Genomic DNA, 18,053 nt, shown 5'->3' with positions numbered 1-18,053 from the left:
GGAAGAGGAGACTTTTTTTCCAGTTATTGAAAGGAACTTCAGCATTGCATGTGTGAAAGTCTGTATATAAATTGCTCCTAAAATTGGCTGTGAGGAGTAAGTAGACTGTCTCCCAATATTAACAATACGGGCCTTTTGAGTATTGAGATGGTTCATATATTTTGTAAAGTGAAACTGAACTAGGAATTGTGAGCCTAGCACAGGAATGAAATGTAATGAAATTGTGTTAATTTTTATCTGTAGGATCAAGAATTGGTAAAAATTGTTGGGATAAGATATGAAGTTGGTCCTCCTACACTGTGTTGCCTCAAGCTTGCTTTTATAGACCATGCCACTGGAAAGCACACAGACAAATCATTTTCTGTCAAGTATGTATTTTTCTGCATAATGCATGTAATATCAGCAGTTTTCAGTAGGTGGACTGCAGGGACAGATACGTGCAGTGTTCTGCTGATTTCTTGTCTCCTCTCCTCCTCCGATTTTACATCTGCAGCATTAGTCAGCATCATACTAAAGATGCTAGGCTACCCTTGTGTCCTACCTGCAGAATGGAAAGCAGCAGAGCCACCTTAGTGTGGTGCTGTGAGCAGGCTACTTAACTCTGCTATAACATCACATGAATATGCATTTGCCTCTTCCATTCCAGAGCTAGTGCAGGTGTCTGCAGCATGTCTGGTAAAAAGACTAGAAAGGCATCAGGCTGTGGGGTTGGGGTTAGTGGAGGGAAGTGAGCTATGATGTGGAGATAGGGGAGAGGTGGGATTTCAAGGTGTTGGATAACAGCTTTTTTTGATTTTTGTTTTTGTTTTTTGAGCCATTTGTGAGGCTTCCATAGGTGATATGCATGTTGATTTGTGTGTTCACATGGAAGTTGTCTTTTGTTATCTTACCTAGATATCATGATATGCCAGATGTTATTGATTTCCTTATATTGCGTCAGTTTTACGATGAAGCACGACAAAGGAATTGGCAAGCTTGTAAGTCTTTTACCTGTCAGTGCAGTATTGGAATACTAACATTTGTCATAATGGTTAGGTGCAACTCATTAGGTTGACATTTAATTTTAAAAGGTGCTCTGTATCTGTATCGGAGCTTCCAGCTGTCTGCCAGTATTAAACAATCTTTTGTGGTGTTTGGGGTTACCTAAGATCATGTTACTAACAGAACCTAGAGCAGTGGTCTCCAACCTTTTAAGTAGGAGATCACCTTTGATATTTAAAAGCAACCCAAGATCTACCATGTGCCATGCTGCCCCCTCCTCTCCCCTTTTCCCCCCCCCCCCCCCCAACAGATAAGTTTGTGGGGAGGGGAGGAAGTATAGATTGAGGCAGAGGGAAAAGAAATTATTTTGGGGGCACATTCTCCCAGCAGGTAAATCTGGGGGGGGGCCCAAGGAGGAGAAAGGGGCAGGGCAAATCAAGGTCCTAGCCCTAACCCCACCCCCTCCCTCACAGCTGGGGCCTTGATCTGTCCTCCTGCCCCCCCCCCCAAAGGCAGTGAGGGAGGGAGTTGGGGCTGGAGCAGGGGCAGGCCCTGTACAGCTGGGGTGTGCGACAGGGATGGGGCAGGCACACAGCTTGGAGGGATGGGGCATCTGCATGCTGGCTGCTGCTGCTGCAAGCTGTGCTTGGGCTGGGCAGCAGCACTGGGAGTGGGGCTGTGGAGGCGGGGCTGCAGGCACCTAAAATTCACCATAGCCTCCCCTCCCAGCTGTACCGCCCAGCCTGAGCGCAGCCCAACCCAATTTCCAGCTGTGAAGAGTATGGCTCTGTCTTCTAGCCCCAGCCTGCCCTCCCCCCTGTGCAGATCCTGGGGAAGAAGGGAAAGGCAGTGCACAGTGGGGAGCAGGGCTGTGCTGTGTTCAGGCCGGGTGGTGGCATCACTGGGAGGGGGGGCTTATGTGGGGGCTACCATGAATTTTCAGGTGCCTGCAGCCCCCCCCCCCCCCCCCCCCCCGTAGACCTGCTCCCAGCACAGCTGCTTCCTGGTCCGAGCGTAGCCCAGCCGGTGTGCAGATCTGGGGGCACGTGCTCCAGCTCCTCACTCTTCCTCGCAGCTGTCATTGTGGGTTAGGCTTTGGACCCCAAGCCCCACTGCACCTGGCCTGGGAGCAGCCCCATGCCACGTACATCCCGCTGCTGTGCTGAGCCTCATCCCCTGCCCACCCAGTGGCTGGACATGTGGCATCTGGCTGCTCCCGGGTGGGCTGCAGCAAGGCTCAGGGCTCAAAGCCCAGCCCACAATGACAGCTGTCTCTGACATGCACAGATGACGGGACATGTGCCCCTGGGGCCTCCACTGGAGTGTGCACAGTGGCGGGAGCCCCCCACTGTGCCCCTGGATGAGCCGCCCAGGCTCAATCCTCCCACTTGCCTTACCCCTGCTCCTGCCTCTGTGGCACTCTGTCCCTCACCGCAGGGGCCTCAATCTGACCCCTGCCCCTTCCCTCCCCCACGGACTGACATGCTGGGCTGGCGGTGGAGCGCACCTGTTCATGCACACGTGGGTTCAGCCCCTGCCAGCCTCAGATTGACTCGAGGAGTCTCTGAGATGAACCGGTCGGTGACCACTGCCCTAGACATATATGAACAGTAAGTGTTCGGGTTGGTCCTTCCAAAAGCAACCTGAACTAAAACTGTATGAATTGCTCCTTAGAGACCTTGGTGTAACAGAATCAAGGCATAGCATTAAAAGTTGTGTTTTCTTCAGGTGGTTGCTTCATTACAATTCAAGCTAGTATGTTTGGATTTTATAGCTTGCAGTGATATATTTATGGTACTTTGTATAGTAGCTTGTGCTTTTATCTAATGTCACTTTTTAAAGTAAATACTTATAACTATAAACCAAAATGTTACAGTATTTAATTGAATACAAGATGGCTCTCCAATAATTAGATTTGAAGCATATAGAAAAATTTATAAATTTGTAATGTTCCAGGTATAAAATCAAAGTTTTGGAGGGTGGTTTTGAATCCCCTTTGCCCTACCCCCATTGCTACAGGAAGGAATGCAGTGGCTGGGGGAGGGAGGGGTCAGGTGCCCCCTCCTGCAAATAAAGGCAAGGGTTTTTTTTTCCCATGCTGATTGGGAGGGGAAACCTTATCTTATATTTGAGTAAATACAATAATCATCAGTCTCGCCTCCTTCCCTCCCCAATTCCATCCTCATAACCTTTAGTTAGTATAAAGTTTTATGTGTTTTACTCTTGTACAAAACGCATCTAAATGAGAAACTGGTTTATTCTCTTGTAGCTGATAGATTCCGATCCATTATTGATGATGCATGGTGGTTTGGAACTGTGTTGGGGCAAGAGCCTTACCAGCCACAGTATCCAGATAGTCACTTCCAGTGTTACAGTGTTAAGTAAGTACAGAGGCTTTTTAACATTTTTATTTCCGAGGTACTGATCGTACTTATATAGATAGTCTGTACATATAAGAATATATAATTTATTTGAAGATTGTTATAGTTGACTTTTTTTTGTTTTCAGTTTCAAGGACTGTGAGTGCATTACATTTGAAATTAATAATACAGTACACTTTTCATGAATAGTACTGTGCTAAAAAGAAATTATAGTCCATATTCATAGAAGAGAAATGTGTGCTTTCTATAATAATTCTCATAGATTACTAGGTTACTGAATCTTTTGTATATAGAGCAGTCAATTAAGATACTTTTACTTAAACAAAAACCTTCCAGTAGTGCAAACTAAACAAAGAGATGAGCATTTTCAGTATCTGTAGATTTGTATCAAGATGTACTGAATTGTTCTATTTTTGTGTTAGTTCTGTGTTAAATTTTACTGGTTTACTATGTGGTGATGACTCAGAGCAATTCAGAATATGAATGACATGCTCAGACATTTTAAATTCATATGTACTCATCAAGTGCAAGGTATGAAAATAAATAGTGTTATAACTACAACACATCTCAGTGTTTAATTTTAATCTTTCTTTATAATTTAAGTTGCAAAACAGGTATCTATGCTGGTTGCTCAAGTTCTTTTATCATTGTAACAGTTTTAGTTCTTGGGAAACAAGCGTGTGGGGGGTGGGGGGGGTTGGTTTATTTTTGGCCCCTTCATAGTGACATTTGCAGCGTATGAGAAGAGTGTACAGCTGTCAGCCTTCATTTCCCATATTCCTCTTTGCCCTGCATGCTGCAGCCATGTTAAATCTTTAATATATGTGCCAGCTTATTACAGGCAAAGGCTCAGGGCACTTATGATTTATTCAGCTTCATTCAGTCTAGCTAGCTAGGCAAACCCATGTGCTGCATATAAAAACCATTTGTCAACTCTTGAAAAATCTGTACTTCTAACAATCCCAGGAATGTCCTGCTCTGTCAGCATTGCTGTTCTATTTATTTATTTTACTATTCGCATGCTACTGAAGCTCCTCTAAATTTGTCTCAACTCCTCTTCTGTTGCAGCTGCCGTTCCTGCTGTCAGCAAAGAATATGCTGCTTAAGGCATGGTTAATATGTCAGACTGAAGAGACATGCAGTGATTTTGTCCCTAGCTCTGTTCACAAACTACTCTTCTTGTTTTGTGACTAAATGGCAAATTAATTGCTGTTAGTGATACTTAGCTCTCAAATATTAGTGAGACCCTACAACATAATTTGACAGATGGGTACACTTCAACCTGTAAACAATGTCAGCATGTGATGCAAGGTTCACAAGTATTCATGGGCTCCACAGAACTGTAGTCACCTACACTTCTTAATGGGCACTGGCAAATCTGTTTTCCGTCAGTGTCCGCCCCCATTCCCCTGCTCTGAACTGGCACCCATTTGCAGGGGCTAATAGCAATCGAGAAATTCACTAACGTAAATGATGGGTATAAATGTAGACCACCAGTGTCCTTTTCATGCAGATTTGGCCAATCAGTAGTCCTTCTTTAGAAGTGACCATGTATTCCGGAAACTTTGGTCTTGTCTACACAAGTGTCTTTCTACAGCTTTAATGAAACACTTTAAAAAAATCTATTTAAATTGGCACAAACCCCTATGTATGGACACTTTAAAAAATCCATTTTACACCTGTTTTATACTGGCTTAGCTTTGCATCCATTTTTAACTAAATTTTAACTGCAATTCAGTTTTTATGGTCTCTGAGTGAATTAACCCTTTTCTAGTATTAGGTATCATGCACTTACCTGTCCCAGGATGGAAATTTATAGTTCTTAGCCCAGGACCTGAGTTACCGTACTCCTGTATGTGTTATGTTGCAGGGTCGATTGAGTTTCAGCACTTATTGATCTTTCTTCCTGGAGTCTGGCCACTCTCTTATTAAAATACAAACGTTGTTTATTTAGCTTCAGAAAGGAAGGACTTCAGGAAAAACATACTTGCTAGGAGATTGTTTTAAAGTTTTGCCATCCCAGACTGGAGAACTTAAGCAGGTCTAACTTATTCAAAAAACGCAGGAGGCTCTTGTATCAGAGTTTAGTTATTTCCCCTTGAGAGAGTGTTTCTTTTAAAATCTGTTCTCCTGTGTTTGCAGGGTCTCAGTCATTCCTGGTTAAACCAGTTTCCTAGGCTGACCAGAGACAGTCATGAGAGCTAATAGTTTGGACATTACTTCTTAACACCTCTTAATTGCTTGCTGATAGGTGTCTACCTTGAGCCATTCTTTACCTGTATCCAGACAGACCCCTATTGAGGTAAATCAATATATTCATACACTAAACACCATCCCAGTAACCGGGCCATCATACAGTATTCATAAGTTATCATAGAGCAGCTCCATATCTGTCACCTTGATATTAAAGCAGGTGAAAGTTGTATGAGTTAGACGGTGCTCTAGCTTTCACGATAAGGGCTGTACTAAAAAAGTCAGTTTTATGAGCAATTTAAATACGTTGTTTTAAAAACCAATATAAATGAATTGGTGTAATTCAGATATAAAGCACATACACTGAAACAAACTGGGTCACGGTCTTCCTTGTCTTCACCATCAAAACAGTGGTGCAACTAACATCTGCATTGGTGGTTTCTAAACTACAGGCATAAAATTGGCACAAATGCTTGGTGTAGACATGCCCTGTCTAGTTGTAAAATTGCCATGATTTTGAATAGCAAACAGCATGCAGACAAAACAGTGATATTTTCCAAAGTCTATAAACAGTTCAGAATAATTCTGAGAGGTGTAAGTTGTCGTTTTCATCTAACATAAGCTTTACCACCACTTGGTGCTTTAGCTAATTTAAGTCAGGTTTATTAGCTATTTCACTACTGATAAAAGCTTGCAAAAATCTACAAGGATTTGTATAAATGTCATTTACTATGTTTAGGCATTCATTTAAATATTACACTCTCAGACTGCCACAGCTTCATCTTTGCTATTGCTTCCTTCTTATCTGCCTCAGTCGTTTCATTTTATTTTTCCTTTTCCTGTTTGTTTGTCATGACATGCTTCACCCTGTCACCACAACTGTCATTGTAATCTGTCAAATAGCCCATTTCATCATCTGTCATTCTTCAAAATGGTCAGTGGATCCTGTTTTCCAAAAACAGTCTTTCCCCTTAGTGCCATTCAGTCTAGTAAGAATATGCACGTTGTATTTCTTGTGTACTATTTATTGCCTTGTACCTTGCTCTTCGACATGTGCTTCATATCCACAAATGGATTTTTAGCTTACTGTTGTTTTACATGTTGTTAAACTTGGAGAATGGAAAAGACATCTGTCTTTTTTTTCTTATTTCCAAAGATTTTGTAGGTGTACTGTGATTTTGTTCATGTACTGTTGCCAAGGCTAGGAAGACTATTATAATTTAAAGCTATTAAAAAAAAGCAAACATTGTTTGCTGTAGCTTTGAATTTCAGGTCATGCCTTCGGCTCTTCTTCATACATGTATATATTTGTACAACAAATTTTATTAATGCCTAAAATCAGCTTTGACGGATAAACCCCTTAAATTTGTTAGAAGGGAAACATTTCAACATTCATAATTCTAATTTTTTTAAACTTAATTTATTAATCAAACAGATGGGACAATGGCGAAATTGAAAAGCTTAGTCCGTGGGACATGGAACCGATTTCTGATAATGGTAGGTGAAAATTCATTCAAAATATTAATTCAGTTGCCCAAATCGTTCTGCAGATGTTAATGCTGGCATTTATTTTCTTAACTATATCTTTCTAGGTTCTTGCATGATACCTGTTACTGCATTGCCTGTCTATGTAGTATTTTCATCCTAGACCTTTTTTTTTAATAGGTAAAAATCTGGTGATTTCTATCAAAGCTGCTTTTGAGGAGAAGTAAGTTGAAGGGAGGAAGCAAAAGAAGCTACAATACCATCTTAGTTCTTACATGAGAGGATAGGTAGTGTAAGAGTGGTGTTGTAGCTATGATGGACCTGAAATTGTGAGGGGCACAAGGATTTCTTAGGGTGATATCTTACCAACCCAACTATGTAGTTGGGATATAGTTGGACAAGCTTTCAGATGCAAGACATTCTTCCTCAGGTCTCTGAAAGGGTAGGACACTCTAAAAACTCAGCAAAGCAGCTTGCTTTTGAACAACCCTGGCATCAAACTCTCTTCTGCTGCTACAAGGCAACATTTTACAGTATTAGAAATTTAGAAAGCACATAATTTATTAAAGTATTTTTATTCTTCTTTCCCTTTTCCTCCCTACCCCCATCCCAATTTCCCTTTAAATTTTAGTTGACCAACCTGAAGAATTAGGGGCTAGTGTTTCTGTAACTTCTGGAGAAATGGAGAAGCTACTGTACAAACCTCAAGAAGGTGAATGGGGAAAGAAATCTCGGGATGAAGCATCTGAACGGATAATCAGTGGTATTGATCAGCTTCTGACACTTGGTGAGAACACAGAAAACGAGTAATTTTCTCATAGAAGTGAAGCAGTAAGCAGTCTGAGATTAAATGACAATTCTTTTAAATCTATTTCGGGCAAAGTACTGTAGTTACGTGCATAACTTCTGTAATCTGAAATAGGCTTAATATGTCAATACATAGTTGTCAAAATTACAGTGATAGTGATTAAATGTTTTGTATTGAAGATCCATGCTTCTATAGGCCTTCAGTTAACCCAACTAAGCTAACTGAAATATTATTTCCTGACAGACATTTCAGCACCATTTGCTGGTCCAGTTGACCTTTGTACATATCCTAAGTATTGTACAGTGATAGCTTATCCAACGGACCTTAACACTATTCGGACAAGACTAATCAACCGGTTTTACAGGTTAGTGTAAATTAGCAATAAAAAGGAGGGAGAACATAATTTTTATTACGTTTATATAATGTTACTAAATCTAGCCTATTTGGAAAAGGCTTCAGTTGGGAAAATTTTCTATTTATAGACACTGTGAATGGCAATGTGCCAATGAGTGTGAATGAACTGTGAGCATGAATTTTAAGGCATTGATGCATATTATTAGTGCTTTTCTAAAAAGCAGGTGGTATTTAAGAAAAACAGTTGAGCTTTTTTCCCCAAATGCATTTTTACTTGGATGGTTAAATGATTTTAATATTCTCCTGTAGACAAGTGGATTGGAAGATGTTGACTGCCACTAGTTTTGAACGTTGGAGAAATATTAAACTAGAAATAAATTTAAAGATTCCAGCAGATAAGCAGGCAATGAGATTTTTATTAATCCTTCCTTTGCTTGAGATTAGTAAATCATTCTTTTGGTTTAGAAATCTATCTGTCTGTGGAGCAAAATGATAAACAATGGAAGCCATTGTTACACTGTGGTTCATTTTAATGATCTTGTTGGGCTCCAGATTTAGATGTGGTTTATACACACACATGTTGCATTTCTATCAAAAGAATCACTGCTGTACTGGTAAAAACTAGGAGCATATAAGTGAGCATTCAGTTCCTCCCAGAGAAAATGTCACCTCTGGGGAAAAAAAAGGTCTTCCAGGTTGACATCTAGATCTCCCCTGAAAGAGATTGTCTTGCAGAAATGAGGGCCTGTACACTGATTGCTACTTGACTTGTCTGTGAGACTGGGAGCAGAGCAGAGGAGCAGCTGCTCATTGCCTGCTCCCTGTCTGGGGAAGCATGGGGCATCTGTTCCCTCTGCCCTCCTCCTCTCCCCCGCCAGCCCAGAAATATGAAGAGTGGCATAACCACTGCTCCCCATGCCTTTTCCAGACAGGGATTACTCCTAACTGGGGGAAGGCATGAGGAGCAGGTTGCTAGCTGAACACCTGCACTGTTTCCTCTCTTCGAAAGGTTATTAGCAGCAGAAATTTCTCAGAAATATGCAGCACTAGAAACGAACACCTGTTTGTATCCAGGGTATGTCCCTGTGTGAAGAATGAAATAGATCAGGGGGCTCAATCTTTTGGCCCCATAGGCCAGCTAAGTGATTGGCCAATATGCAGGCTGGATGGCCCTGTACTGCCTCTGCTTGCCCTGCACCACCTCTACTTGGCCCTGATTGGTCACGTGTCACATTAGTTGGCCCCACGTGCTCAGTGTAGTAGTGCATAGGGCTGCACTATCCAACCTGCAGGGCTACCTGCCTGGGTTCAGAAATTTGACAGCAGGTGAGCAGCAATTAGCTGCCATTGTTCCCCCACTGCCAGGTTTTTGGACCCATCAGGATCCCTGCAGGCTAGAACACATGGCTTCACAGTATAGATATGGCCTCTGGGCTAGAATCTGAGCCCTGAAATACATGACTTAAGTCAGACTGCTGGGTAGATTTGCACTTCGTAGACTTAACTAAATCATCAGAGATGTAGCATAAGCTTTTGTGAACCTGAACGTACTTCATCAGATGAACTTAGTACAAGTTAGATTTTCAAATCTTGTGGTGTCAGAAGCCTATGCTGATTTATCTCATTTTTACATATAGAGGGGGGAAACCCCCCCTGGATGTTGTGGGTATTTTCTCTAGAAGTGATTTGATGACTAGCCCATAGGAGGCTGGAGCCAACAAATATATTTTTATGCAAGTTATGATTTAATTTTAATGTAATTTTATCTGAATTTGCATTTTATTAATTAGCTCATTAATTGAGATTGCTTATATGTTTATAAAATGGTTCAAATGTGAAAGACTGTTATTATAGTATTTAAGTGTGGCAGATAGATGATTGAGGAAAACATGCAGTTCTGCCAAGAATATGTTCAATTATATGTATTATCAAAACCAAAAATAAGAGCAAGTACAAGGAACTACTGGTCACTTGGTTTAATTTAGAATATCTTCTGCTTTTTTGTGAGTTTAATTTTAACAGGGGTTTCATCTGCTTAAATTGGGAGTTTCAGTGAGTGAGTTGTAACAAGCAGCAATTTACTTTCTGTTGTTTATTTCATCCCTTCATTTTCACATTAAAAGTTTACTGTGTTTTATACTTTAAAGGAGAATCTCTGCATTGGTTTGGGAAGTGAGGTATATTGAAAGTAATGCCAGGACCTTCAATGAACCTGGAAGTGCTATTACTAGAGCTGCTAAGAAGATCACTACACAGCTCTTAAAGTTCATCAAGTAAGCAGTATTTTAGTCTAAATAGTAGCTTAACACATATGTTATTACCTAAGGAAGATATTGTACTTGAATATCACTTTAATTTAAATCTTGCTCTTTAGTTTGCAGTGAAGAATAGATGAAAGTCTTTAAAAACTCTTCTAAATCTGAACCACTTTCTGAACTGTTGAGGAACTTTAACACATTAAGGCTTTTTTAAAAGTTAGAGGACATGTTTAGCACTCCTATCTAATCACCATTTACTGATGCTCAAGTTGTGGAAAAGTCTCTATTCCCCAAAATGGTCTGATCTACTGTCTGTTTTTTGTTCCACCCTATCTTCACCCTGAATATAATTTATTAGCCATTTAGAGGTAGTTTATTTCTTTGCTATCGAGCACATATGTAGAATTTCCCTATTTCAGCGACATGTCTGAACTGGTCCAATTGGGATATAGTGCTGTTCTTCACATTCTGAAGAAACCAACATTAAGCTGTGCTAGTTCATCCAGATCAAAGTCTAGTAAGTGTCAGCTGCATTTTTTCACATTCTTCTTGTTTTACAGTGATGAGGATTGTACAGATATTTTTGAACTTCATAGTGTAACAGAAGATGAACAAGACTGTCTTAATGATGATCTGGTAACAAACTTATGTTGTTGATTTTTATTTTTTTAAATAAATGGTTGAAAAAAAGCTTTTTAACAGTGACGGGGAGTATAGTTAACTATTAATGTTAATGGTAAGAATGGTTTTAAAATTTAAAGTACTCCTTTAATCTTCTGTAATTGAACAGCACATAGACATACTATACTTGTATGTAGCCATGTATCTGGATATAATTTAGATAATAGTCTGACCACTTATCCAAACTGACGTACAATTTGAGGAAGTTAAGATGTGGTGTGGTGGGATGAAATCAAATATTAGTTTTTCATTTACTGTGTGTTAAATTTACACACAAACTTTTCATGTTGAATATACATTTTGCCAGTAATCACGACACTATTCGGTGTATACTTCCTTCTGTCATGGTGTGTGTAGTATTATTTAAAATACTCTACTTATGCCCATAATAATTTCATAGATTTCATAGACATTAGGGCTGGAAGGGACCTCGGAAGATCATCGAGTCCAGCCCCCCGCCCAAAGGGCAGGAAGTTAGCTGGGGTCATAGGATCCCAGCAAGATAAGCATCCAATTACTCTTGAAGGTGTTCAATGTAGGTGCTTGAACCACTTCTGATGGCAGGCTGTTCCAGACCTTGGGAGCTCAGACAGTAAAGAAATTCATCCTTCTGTCCAGCCTGAATCGGTCTTGCAGTAGTTTGTAACCATTTGACCTTGTCATCCCTTGGGGCGCTCTGGTGAACAAACATTCCCTCAGATACTGGTGGTCACCCCTGATAAACTTACAGGTGGCCATCAGATCACCCCATACATAGCCTGTGCTTTTCCAGGCTAAAGAGCCCCATAGATCTCACCCTGTTGTCATAAGGTCTGTTTTCTTGACCTGATCATGCGCGTGGCTCTTCTCTGGACTCTCTCAAGCTTCTCCACGTCCTTTTTGAATTGTGGGGCCCAAAACTGGACGCAGTACTCCAGCTGCAGCCTCACCAAGGCTGAGTACAAGGGGAGAATGACGTCCTGGGATTTGCTTGAGAAGCAACTATGGATGCAAGCCAGCGTTTTGGTCGCTTTACTAATTTATTCATTACACAAGTTGAATTGTTTTGAATTTGGGGGTATAGTTTTTTCTTTTGCAAAAAAAAATGGTGTAGTTGCTCTGTATTTATACAATAGTGTAAAAGCAAGTAGTAAAAATGTGGCTAGAATTGTATAGTTAAACAGTTGCTTAGCATATTTACATTAACACTTTTGCTCTGAGCCAAACAAGAAAACTGATCATGATTTGAAATCTATTGCATCAAGATTAGATTATGCATTGTGAAAATATGCAGCTCAGGTGTCTGAGAACAGAGGAAAATAATGCATTGATTTTTAAAGTTAGGAGGTATTAATAGGCATATGTAGTAGCACATATGGAGCACTACTTCCTATGTCAGTAATATTGACTCAGACATAAGTAACGTATTACTTTTGCCAAATGGTCTGTTTTAAACAGTGATCTCTAAAAAGAACTTCAGCAAAATACTGAAAAGCACTTGTGTTGTTTTGAGGGCTTGAGCCATGGCATATTTAAATTGAATCCGTAAGTGACTCTGAGATTTAAAACCATGAAAAACACTTGTCAGACATTACCACTGGCAGAATTATGGCTCTTAAGTTGTTTTAGCAATCTTAGAGCTTTTCAAATTCTCTTTGTTTGCCATGTACTGATTTTAGAAGCTCTTTAGCTTTCAATTTTTGTAATTGGTTATATTCAGGGCCTGGTTTAAATTGAGAGCCCAGCTCACTAATATTGTGGCCTGATCATGGCAGGGGCCACTGTTTTTGCACTCAGATTGTGATGCACTGCACTCCTTGGTTGTTCCCGTTTGCTGAAAGCATTACCTAGCCAGCAGGAAAATTGTAGCGACCCAGGGGAGGGGGGAAGTGTCACAAAAGGGATGGGGAAGAAAGAGTTTGGGGATGGGGAGGGAAGGGGCTTTTTGCTCCTCCATGAGGAAAAACTGGGGCACTGGGGTTGTTGGGCACCTGAGATCTACCTTGGTAGATGGCCTTGACACTGGGTAGGAGAATGGCTGTTCCTCTCCTTTACCTGCTTGGAGGAGCAAACAGCCCATCCCCTACCCATCCTCAAACCCTCTCCTTCCCTTGTCCCTTTTGCAATCTTTTCCCCCCTTTCCTGGACTGCTAGGCTTTTGCTGCTGCCTGGGGAATGCTTTCCCCAGCCTGCAGCAGCGATCTTATTGCAACAAAACGCCATTAACATGGCCACTTGCTGGGGAACTCTCCAGCAAGCAGCCATACTGTGACATTTTGGTGCAAATAGCATTTTTTGTGAAAAACACTTGGTTGCCTGATTGTCATGAAAATTGCAAAATTGCAATTTCAATCAGGCCTTAGTTATATTGAGCTCTGGGTTATATAATAAGGCACCCTTCTATATAAAAGCATTTTACAAGACATTCCAAAAATGAAAGTGTTCCTCTGCTGAAGCCTTGGTGTAAGCCTATATTTTAGGAAGCGTAGCATTGTGGAACCCAGTCTTATTCTCCCATTCATGTTCAGGGAAAGGAGCTGCAGGCAAGAATGCTTGATAATGGTATAAATTTAGGATCTTAATTAAATCACTTAATCTGAGGGCCCATTGAAGGGAGCATTATTTCCTTTCATGTTTCCTTTTTGTCCTGTTAAATTGTTAAATTTTCTGTAATGCCTATTACAATAGTATTGTATGTACATTTTAATATAATATAAGTTCAATGGCATCTGCTGCTTTTGAGCAGTTACTGTCTTTTACTTTGTGAGTGGTTTTCAGAGTTGTCTGGTCTGTGTTATAGGATGAGAAATGTCTTCCAAGGACTTCATACAGAAGAAGAAAAGTGAGTTGGCCTGTCCTTACCTTTTAATATTAAAAACAGTGCTGTGAGGAAAAGAAAAGTTAAAAATGAGAACTGTAGTTAGCAGAAAGAGTAATGAAGTAGCAGAGCAATGCTAAGTTTTGTAAAGTAATATGTCTCAACTTTTTTGATGCTAATTGCAAATAATTGGATACCAGTCTTTTGAACACTTCTTCAGCTACAATGTGTAATTCTTCAGTTAAGTAATAGAGCTGGACTTGTGATACCTGTATTGTTCATTGCAACATACTTAATACGTAACTTAATACGTAACTTAATGTAAGCCATTAGAATTACCAAGAAATGACAAGGAAAACAGGATTGATTTTTACCCAGTGGTCAGAGTGAGCTCTTGCAAAGCAGTTCACAGGAAAACAGCATCTTTCCATACACTGACTTATACATAGATCATGGCTTGCCTACAGGATCAAGTAACAAAGGGAAATTGTAAGGGAGAAAATTGTTCAACTTTTGCCTAACTTAGTAATAGAAAGGGGTAGATAGTGTTGCATGTTTTGCAGAATTCCTTCGATCTAAAATGATTTCCTTGTAGTTTATGCATTTTTAAAGTGTATTTAAAAATATGACTGAAATTATTTTTATAAGCTGTTTTTTCATAAGATGGCAGAATAATCTGTTTTCTTTTAAGGGACGGGCTTTGAAGAGGAGAAAAAATATAAAAGTCAACTATGATGAAAATAGTTGGAAGAAACAGTGTATGGAACTAGTGAATTTAGTTTTCCAATGTGAAGATTCTGAGCCTTTTAGACAACCTGTTGATTTGGATCAATATCCTGTACGTGGTCCTTCATAAATTATAAGTATTTAGTTATCTAATCCATTTCCCTTTTTACTAATATAGCATTCATACCGTATCAAAAGCCCTCTCTACATCTGAGCTCTTGAAAGCTGGTAGCTGTATTCTTCAGTCTCAGTCTAGAACTGTAGAAAACTGTTTTTGTCCTTAAATATGAACTGTGTGCTCTTTTTCATCGAGGTAGCATCTCTAAAAGCAGGCTTTTTGTGACTTTTTCTAAATTTCTAACTCTACCTGTATACTATGGGGTGAGAGACTGTGTTGCATGTCCGGCTGTGCACCACTGCACTCCCCCTGCCCCTTCCCTCCAGCTCTGTGTCTGGCCGCCGGGATATTAAAGAAGTTGCTAAAAGTTATTAGAAAAAATGTATTTAAAGTTTGAAAACCCCTGAACTAAAGCATATGCTCTGACAGACTCAATCAACTCTGTTCCACGCTGTAATTAGTGTGTCAGAGTAGCATCTCCACATGTGTACAGAAATCCTCAGGTTGGTTAGTGAAAGTTAGTCTCCAAGGTGTTACCATGCCCTGCCTTCTATTTTTTAAATGCGGGCAGAGTTTTGTGTGCATCTGGGTGAGGCTGAACTTACTCGTAAGTTTCAGCTCTAAAAATGCTAAATACTGTCCTGGGGTTGAGGAATTCAAAATCTTTAGGCCAAAGTTGAAGACTTGACCCTGCCTGACTAGAAATTTCCAGCATTATCTTTCATTTTTGTCTCCTTTTTTTCACCCTAGGACTACAGAGAAATTATAGACACTCCAATGGATTTTGGTACAGTGAAGGAGACACTGGAAGCTGGAAATTATGATACCCCAATGGAGCTGTGTAAAGATATAAGACTGATATTTAGCAATGCAAAATCTTACACGCCAAACAAAAAATCAAAGGTAACTTTTTATACACTAAACTTCATATTGGTCAGAGTGGCATAGACTTCATTTTGAGTTTGGTTGTATATCAGTGATTTTTTTTATTTTTTAACTACCACTGTGGGGGAGGGCAAAATTGTTAAGGATGATCTTATGTTTGAGTTGCTATCAGTCTTTCTATAGAAGTTCTTTCCAGTAGATTCTTGAATGCTTTAGAGAATGCTCAAGTTACTGTTAAGAGATTTTGTAATTCAAAACTGTCTTTTAGATTTATAGTATGACTTTGAGACTGTCAGCACTGTTTGAGGAAAAAATTAGAAGAATCATCTCTGATTTCAAAACTGGTCAAAAACACAATGAAAGAGTAAGAAGAAGCCAGAGATACAAGAAGCGGTTGCATAGTGCTCCTGTACAGCATCCTAGCAAAACATTCAGGTAAATAGACTAGAAAATGCCTGGATTTGGCATTTACTGTGGTGATCAAAATATCACATGCTTGTTTATGTTCAGTTTTGCAGATGAAAGCATGATCTCAACATATTACTCATTTAATAAAATTAACTTATATTGAAAATATTTCAATATATAATTTGTCTCAAATCAGTGAACACTTACAAGAAATATTCCCTTTTGTTTCATAGTTTTTATACTGTGTGAGAATGAATAAAAAGTTGACCAGTTGTTTTAAATGCAGCAGTTTAGCCAGAAAACAAATATATTTATTTCAGTTAGCTTAATTTTTTAAACTGAAAATTTAATTACACCTTTTTATAATCTGATAAAAAGTGTATGGTTATGTAATGGGTAACATACATTTACCACGTCCGTATAATAGGAAGCCAGTTATTCTATCTCTTAGAGCATGTGGTTGGTAGCATACAGTAGGATTTAGCTAAGAAAGCCAAAAAATGTCTTGGCATTCATATAGTGCAACATGATTTACTCCTGGTATTCTTCCAAACTTTGTGTAGTGATGGCGGAAGAAGTCTGTAAAAGTCAAAACTGTTTGTTTGAGAATTCCCTTTTCTGTTGCTACTCAACAGTACTTCCTGTGGCAGCAGAAGCAATCGATTATATTGGTAAAGAAAGACCTGTATTTCCTTATTTCTCATGAACAGTGAGCTGTTCTCATCTCTTATTGCTAGAGTTTGTCTGGCAGGTGCTCTGACTTTAAAAAAACAAACAAACACAAAACAAAACAACCCCCCCCCCAAAAAAAAACAACCCCTTATATCCTTTACTTTCAATCTGCCCCCCTTCTATCAAATGGAACAGGTGGCAGCATGAAATAAACATGCATCAGAGGCAGGCAGTATTTCAGCTGGTTTCCTCCCACTTATAGAGGAGTTGTGAGAGTCGTCTTCACAGGTCAGAGACCTGCACCCAACCAAGAATAGGGTTTCTTCAGATAAGTGGGGACTCATTCCCCACTTCAGCAGAGTGCAAAGAATGCTTGTAATATGGGTCAGGAAATTGCAGGGCCTCTTTTGATCAGACCAAGTACATGTCAACCCTTACCAAGACGATACCTGGATAAATATCTAGAAAAGTCTTCTGGGAGAGCCTGTACACTGAAGGAACCAAATTACAATTTAATCCTAAAGTTAGGTGCTTTCTTCTCTGAGCAAGCAGATTCTTGTCAGGATTCTAGGGATACTTGGATTACTTGTTTAACACATGGCATTCTTTCTCTTGGATTTCCCTGCTTAGAAGATATTGCAGTGCTGCAACATTGATACTGAGCTGTGTCTGTTGCGTATTTGTTTTTATGGTGCCTGTACTTATTTGGTGCAGCAAGATCTCACCCCCAAGTTATACCTAGGTAGAGAGTAACATGGCCAATTACCTTGCTCTAAGGTCCTACCTTGCTGGGCCTTCTGTCCATTATACCTATTATCTATGTCTGGAGAACTCTGATGTATGAGGGTTTTAATTCATATAGGTGGTACTGTTGTAGCTGATGAGGATTCTATGCTATAACAAAACTCTAAAAGCTGCTATTACAGCAGTGTGAAAAATAGGATTTTTGTTTTAACTTGTTCGTAATCTTTTTGTATTTTTACATTTGTATATTGTTTTATTCCCACTGTTTGGCTAGAAATTTGAAGCAGAAAACATTAAAATCTCAGGCAAAAATTGAATCTGAACAGGAAGATTCTTCTACTCAACCTACCTCAAGCAGAGAGACCTGTATTGTAAGCCATAAAATAAATGCTAGCAACTGTGGTCACAGTTCTTCTGGTGAATCTTCTGATTCTGCTTGTATTACATCATTTGAAAGGAGTGGGAGAGCTAAAGCTGCAACACTAACGCATCGTTCAACATTGTCATCAGGTGAGGAATGAAATGTCTATCTGGGAATTTTGCTGACGTGTGAATCTTGGCA

The 18,053-nt window shown here is 39.7% G+C and overlaps 1 protein-coding gene across 1 annotated transcript in view; it reads left to right on the top strand.

The window, feature by feature from the left end:
* BRWD1 (bromodomain and WD repeat domain containing 1) overlaps positions 1–18,053 on the top strand; it is a 97,276-nt gene that overhangs the window by 50,819 nt on the left and 28,404 nt on the right. The window contains 13 exon segments of the mRNA XM_059720745.1: positions 244–368; positions 895–977; positions 3,251–3,362; positions 6,991–7,052; positions 7,672–7,827; positions 8,092–8,212; positions 10,350–10,475; positions 11,021–11,096; positions 13,921–13,962; positions 14,630–14,776; positions 15,533–15,685; positions 15,936–16,102; positions 17,766–18,001. Of these exon segments, the coding sequence (XP_059576728.1) occupies positions 244–368; positions 895–977; positions 3,251–3,362; positions 6,991–7,052; positions 7,672–7,827; positions 8,092–8,212; positions 10,350–10,475; positions 11,021–11,096; positions 13,921–13,962; positions 14,630–14,776; positions 15,533–15,685; positions 15,936–16,102; positions 17,766–18,001 (1,606 nt within the window).

This window comes from Alligator mississippiensis, chromosome 1, assembly GCF_030867095.1.
Source record: "Alligator mississippiensis isolate rAllMis1 chromosome 1, rAllMis1, whole genome shotgun sequence".
Classification (NCBI taxonomy): domain Eukaryota; kingdom Metazoa; phylum Chordata; order Crocodylia; family Alligatoridae; genus Alligator; species Alligator mississippiensis.
Note: the sequence above shows the minus strand (reverse complement) of the source record. Positions and strands in the feature narration are given on the sequence as shown.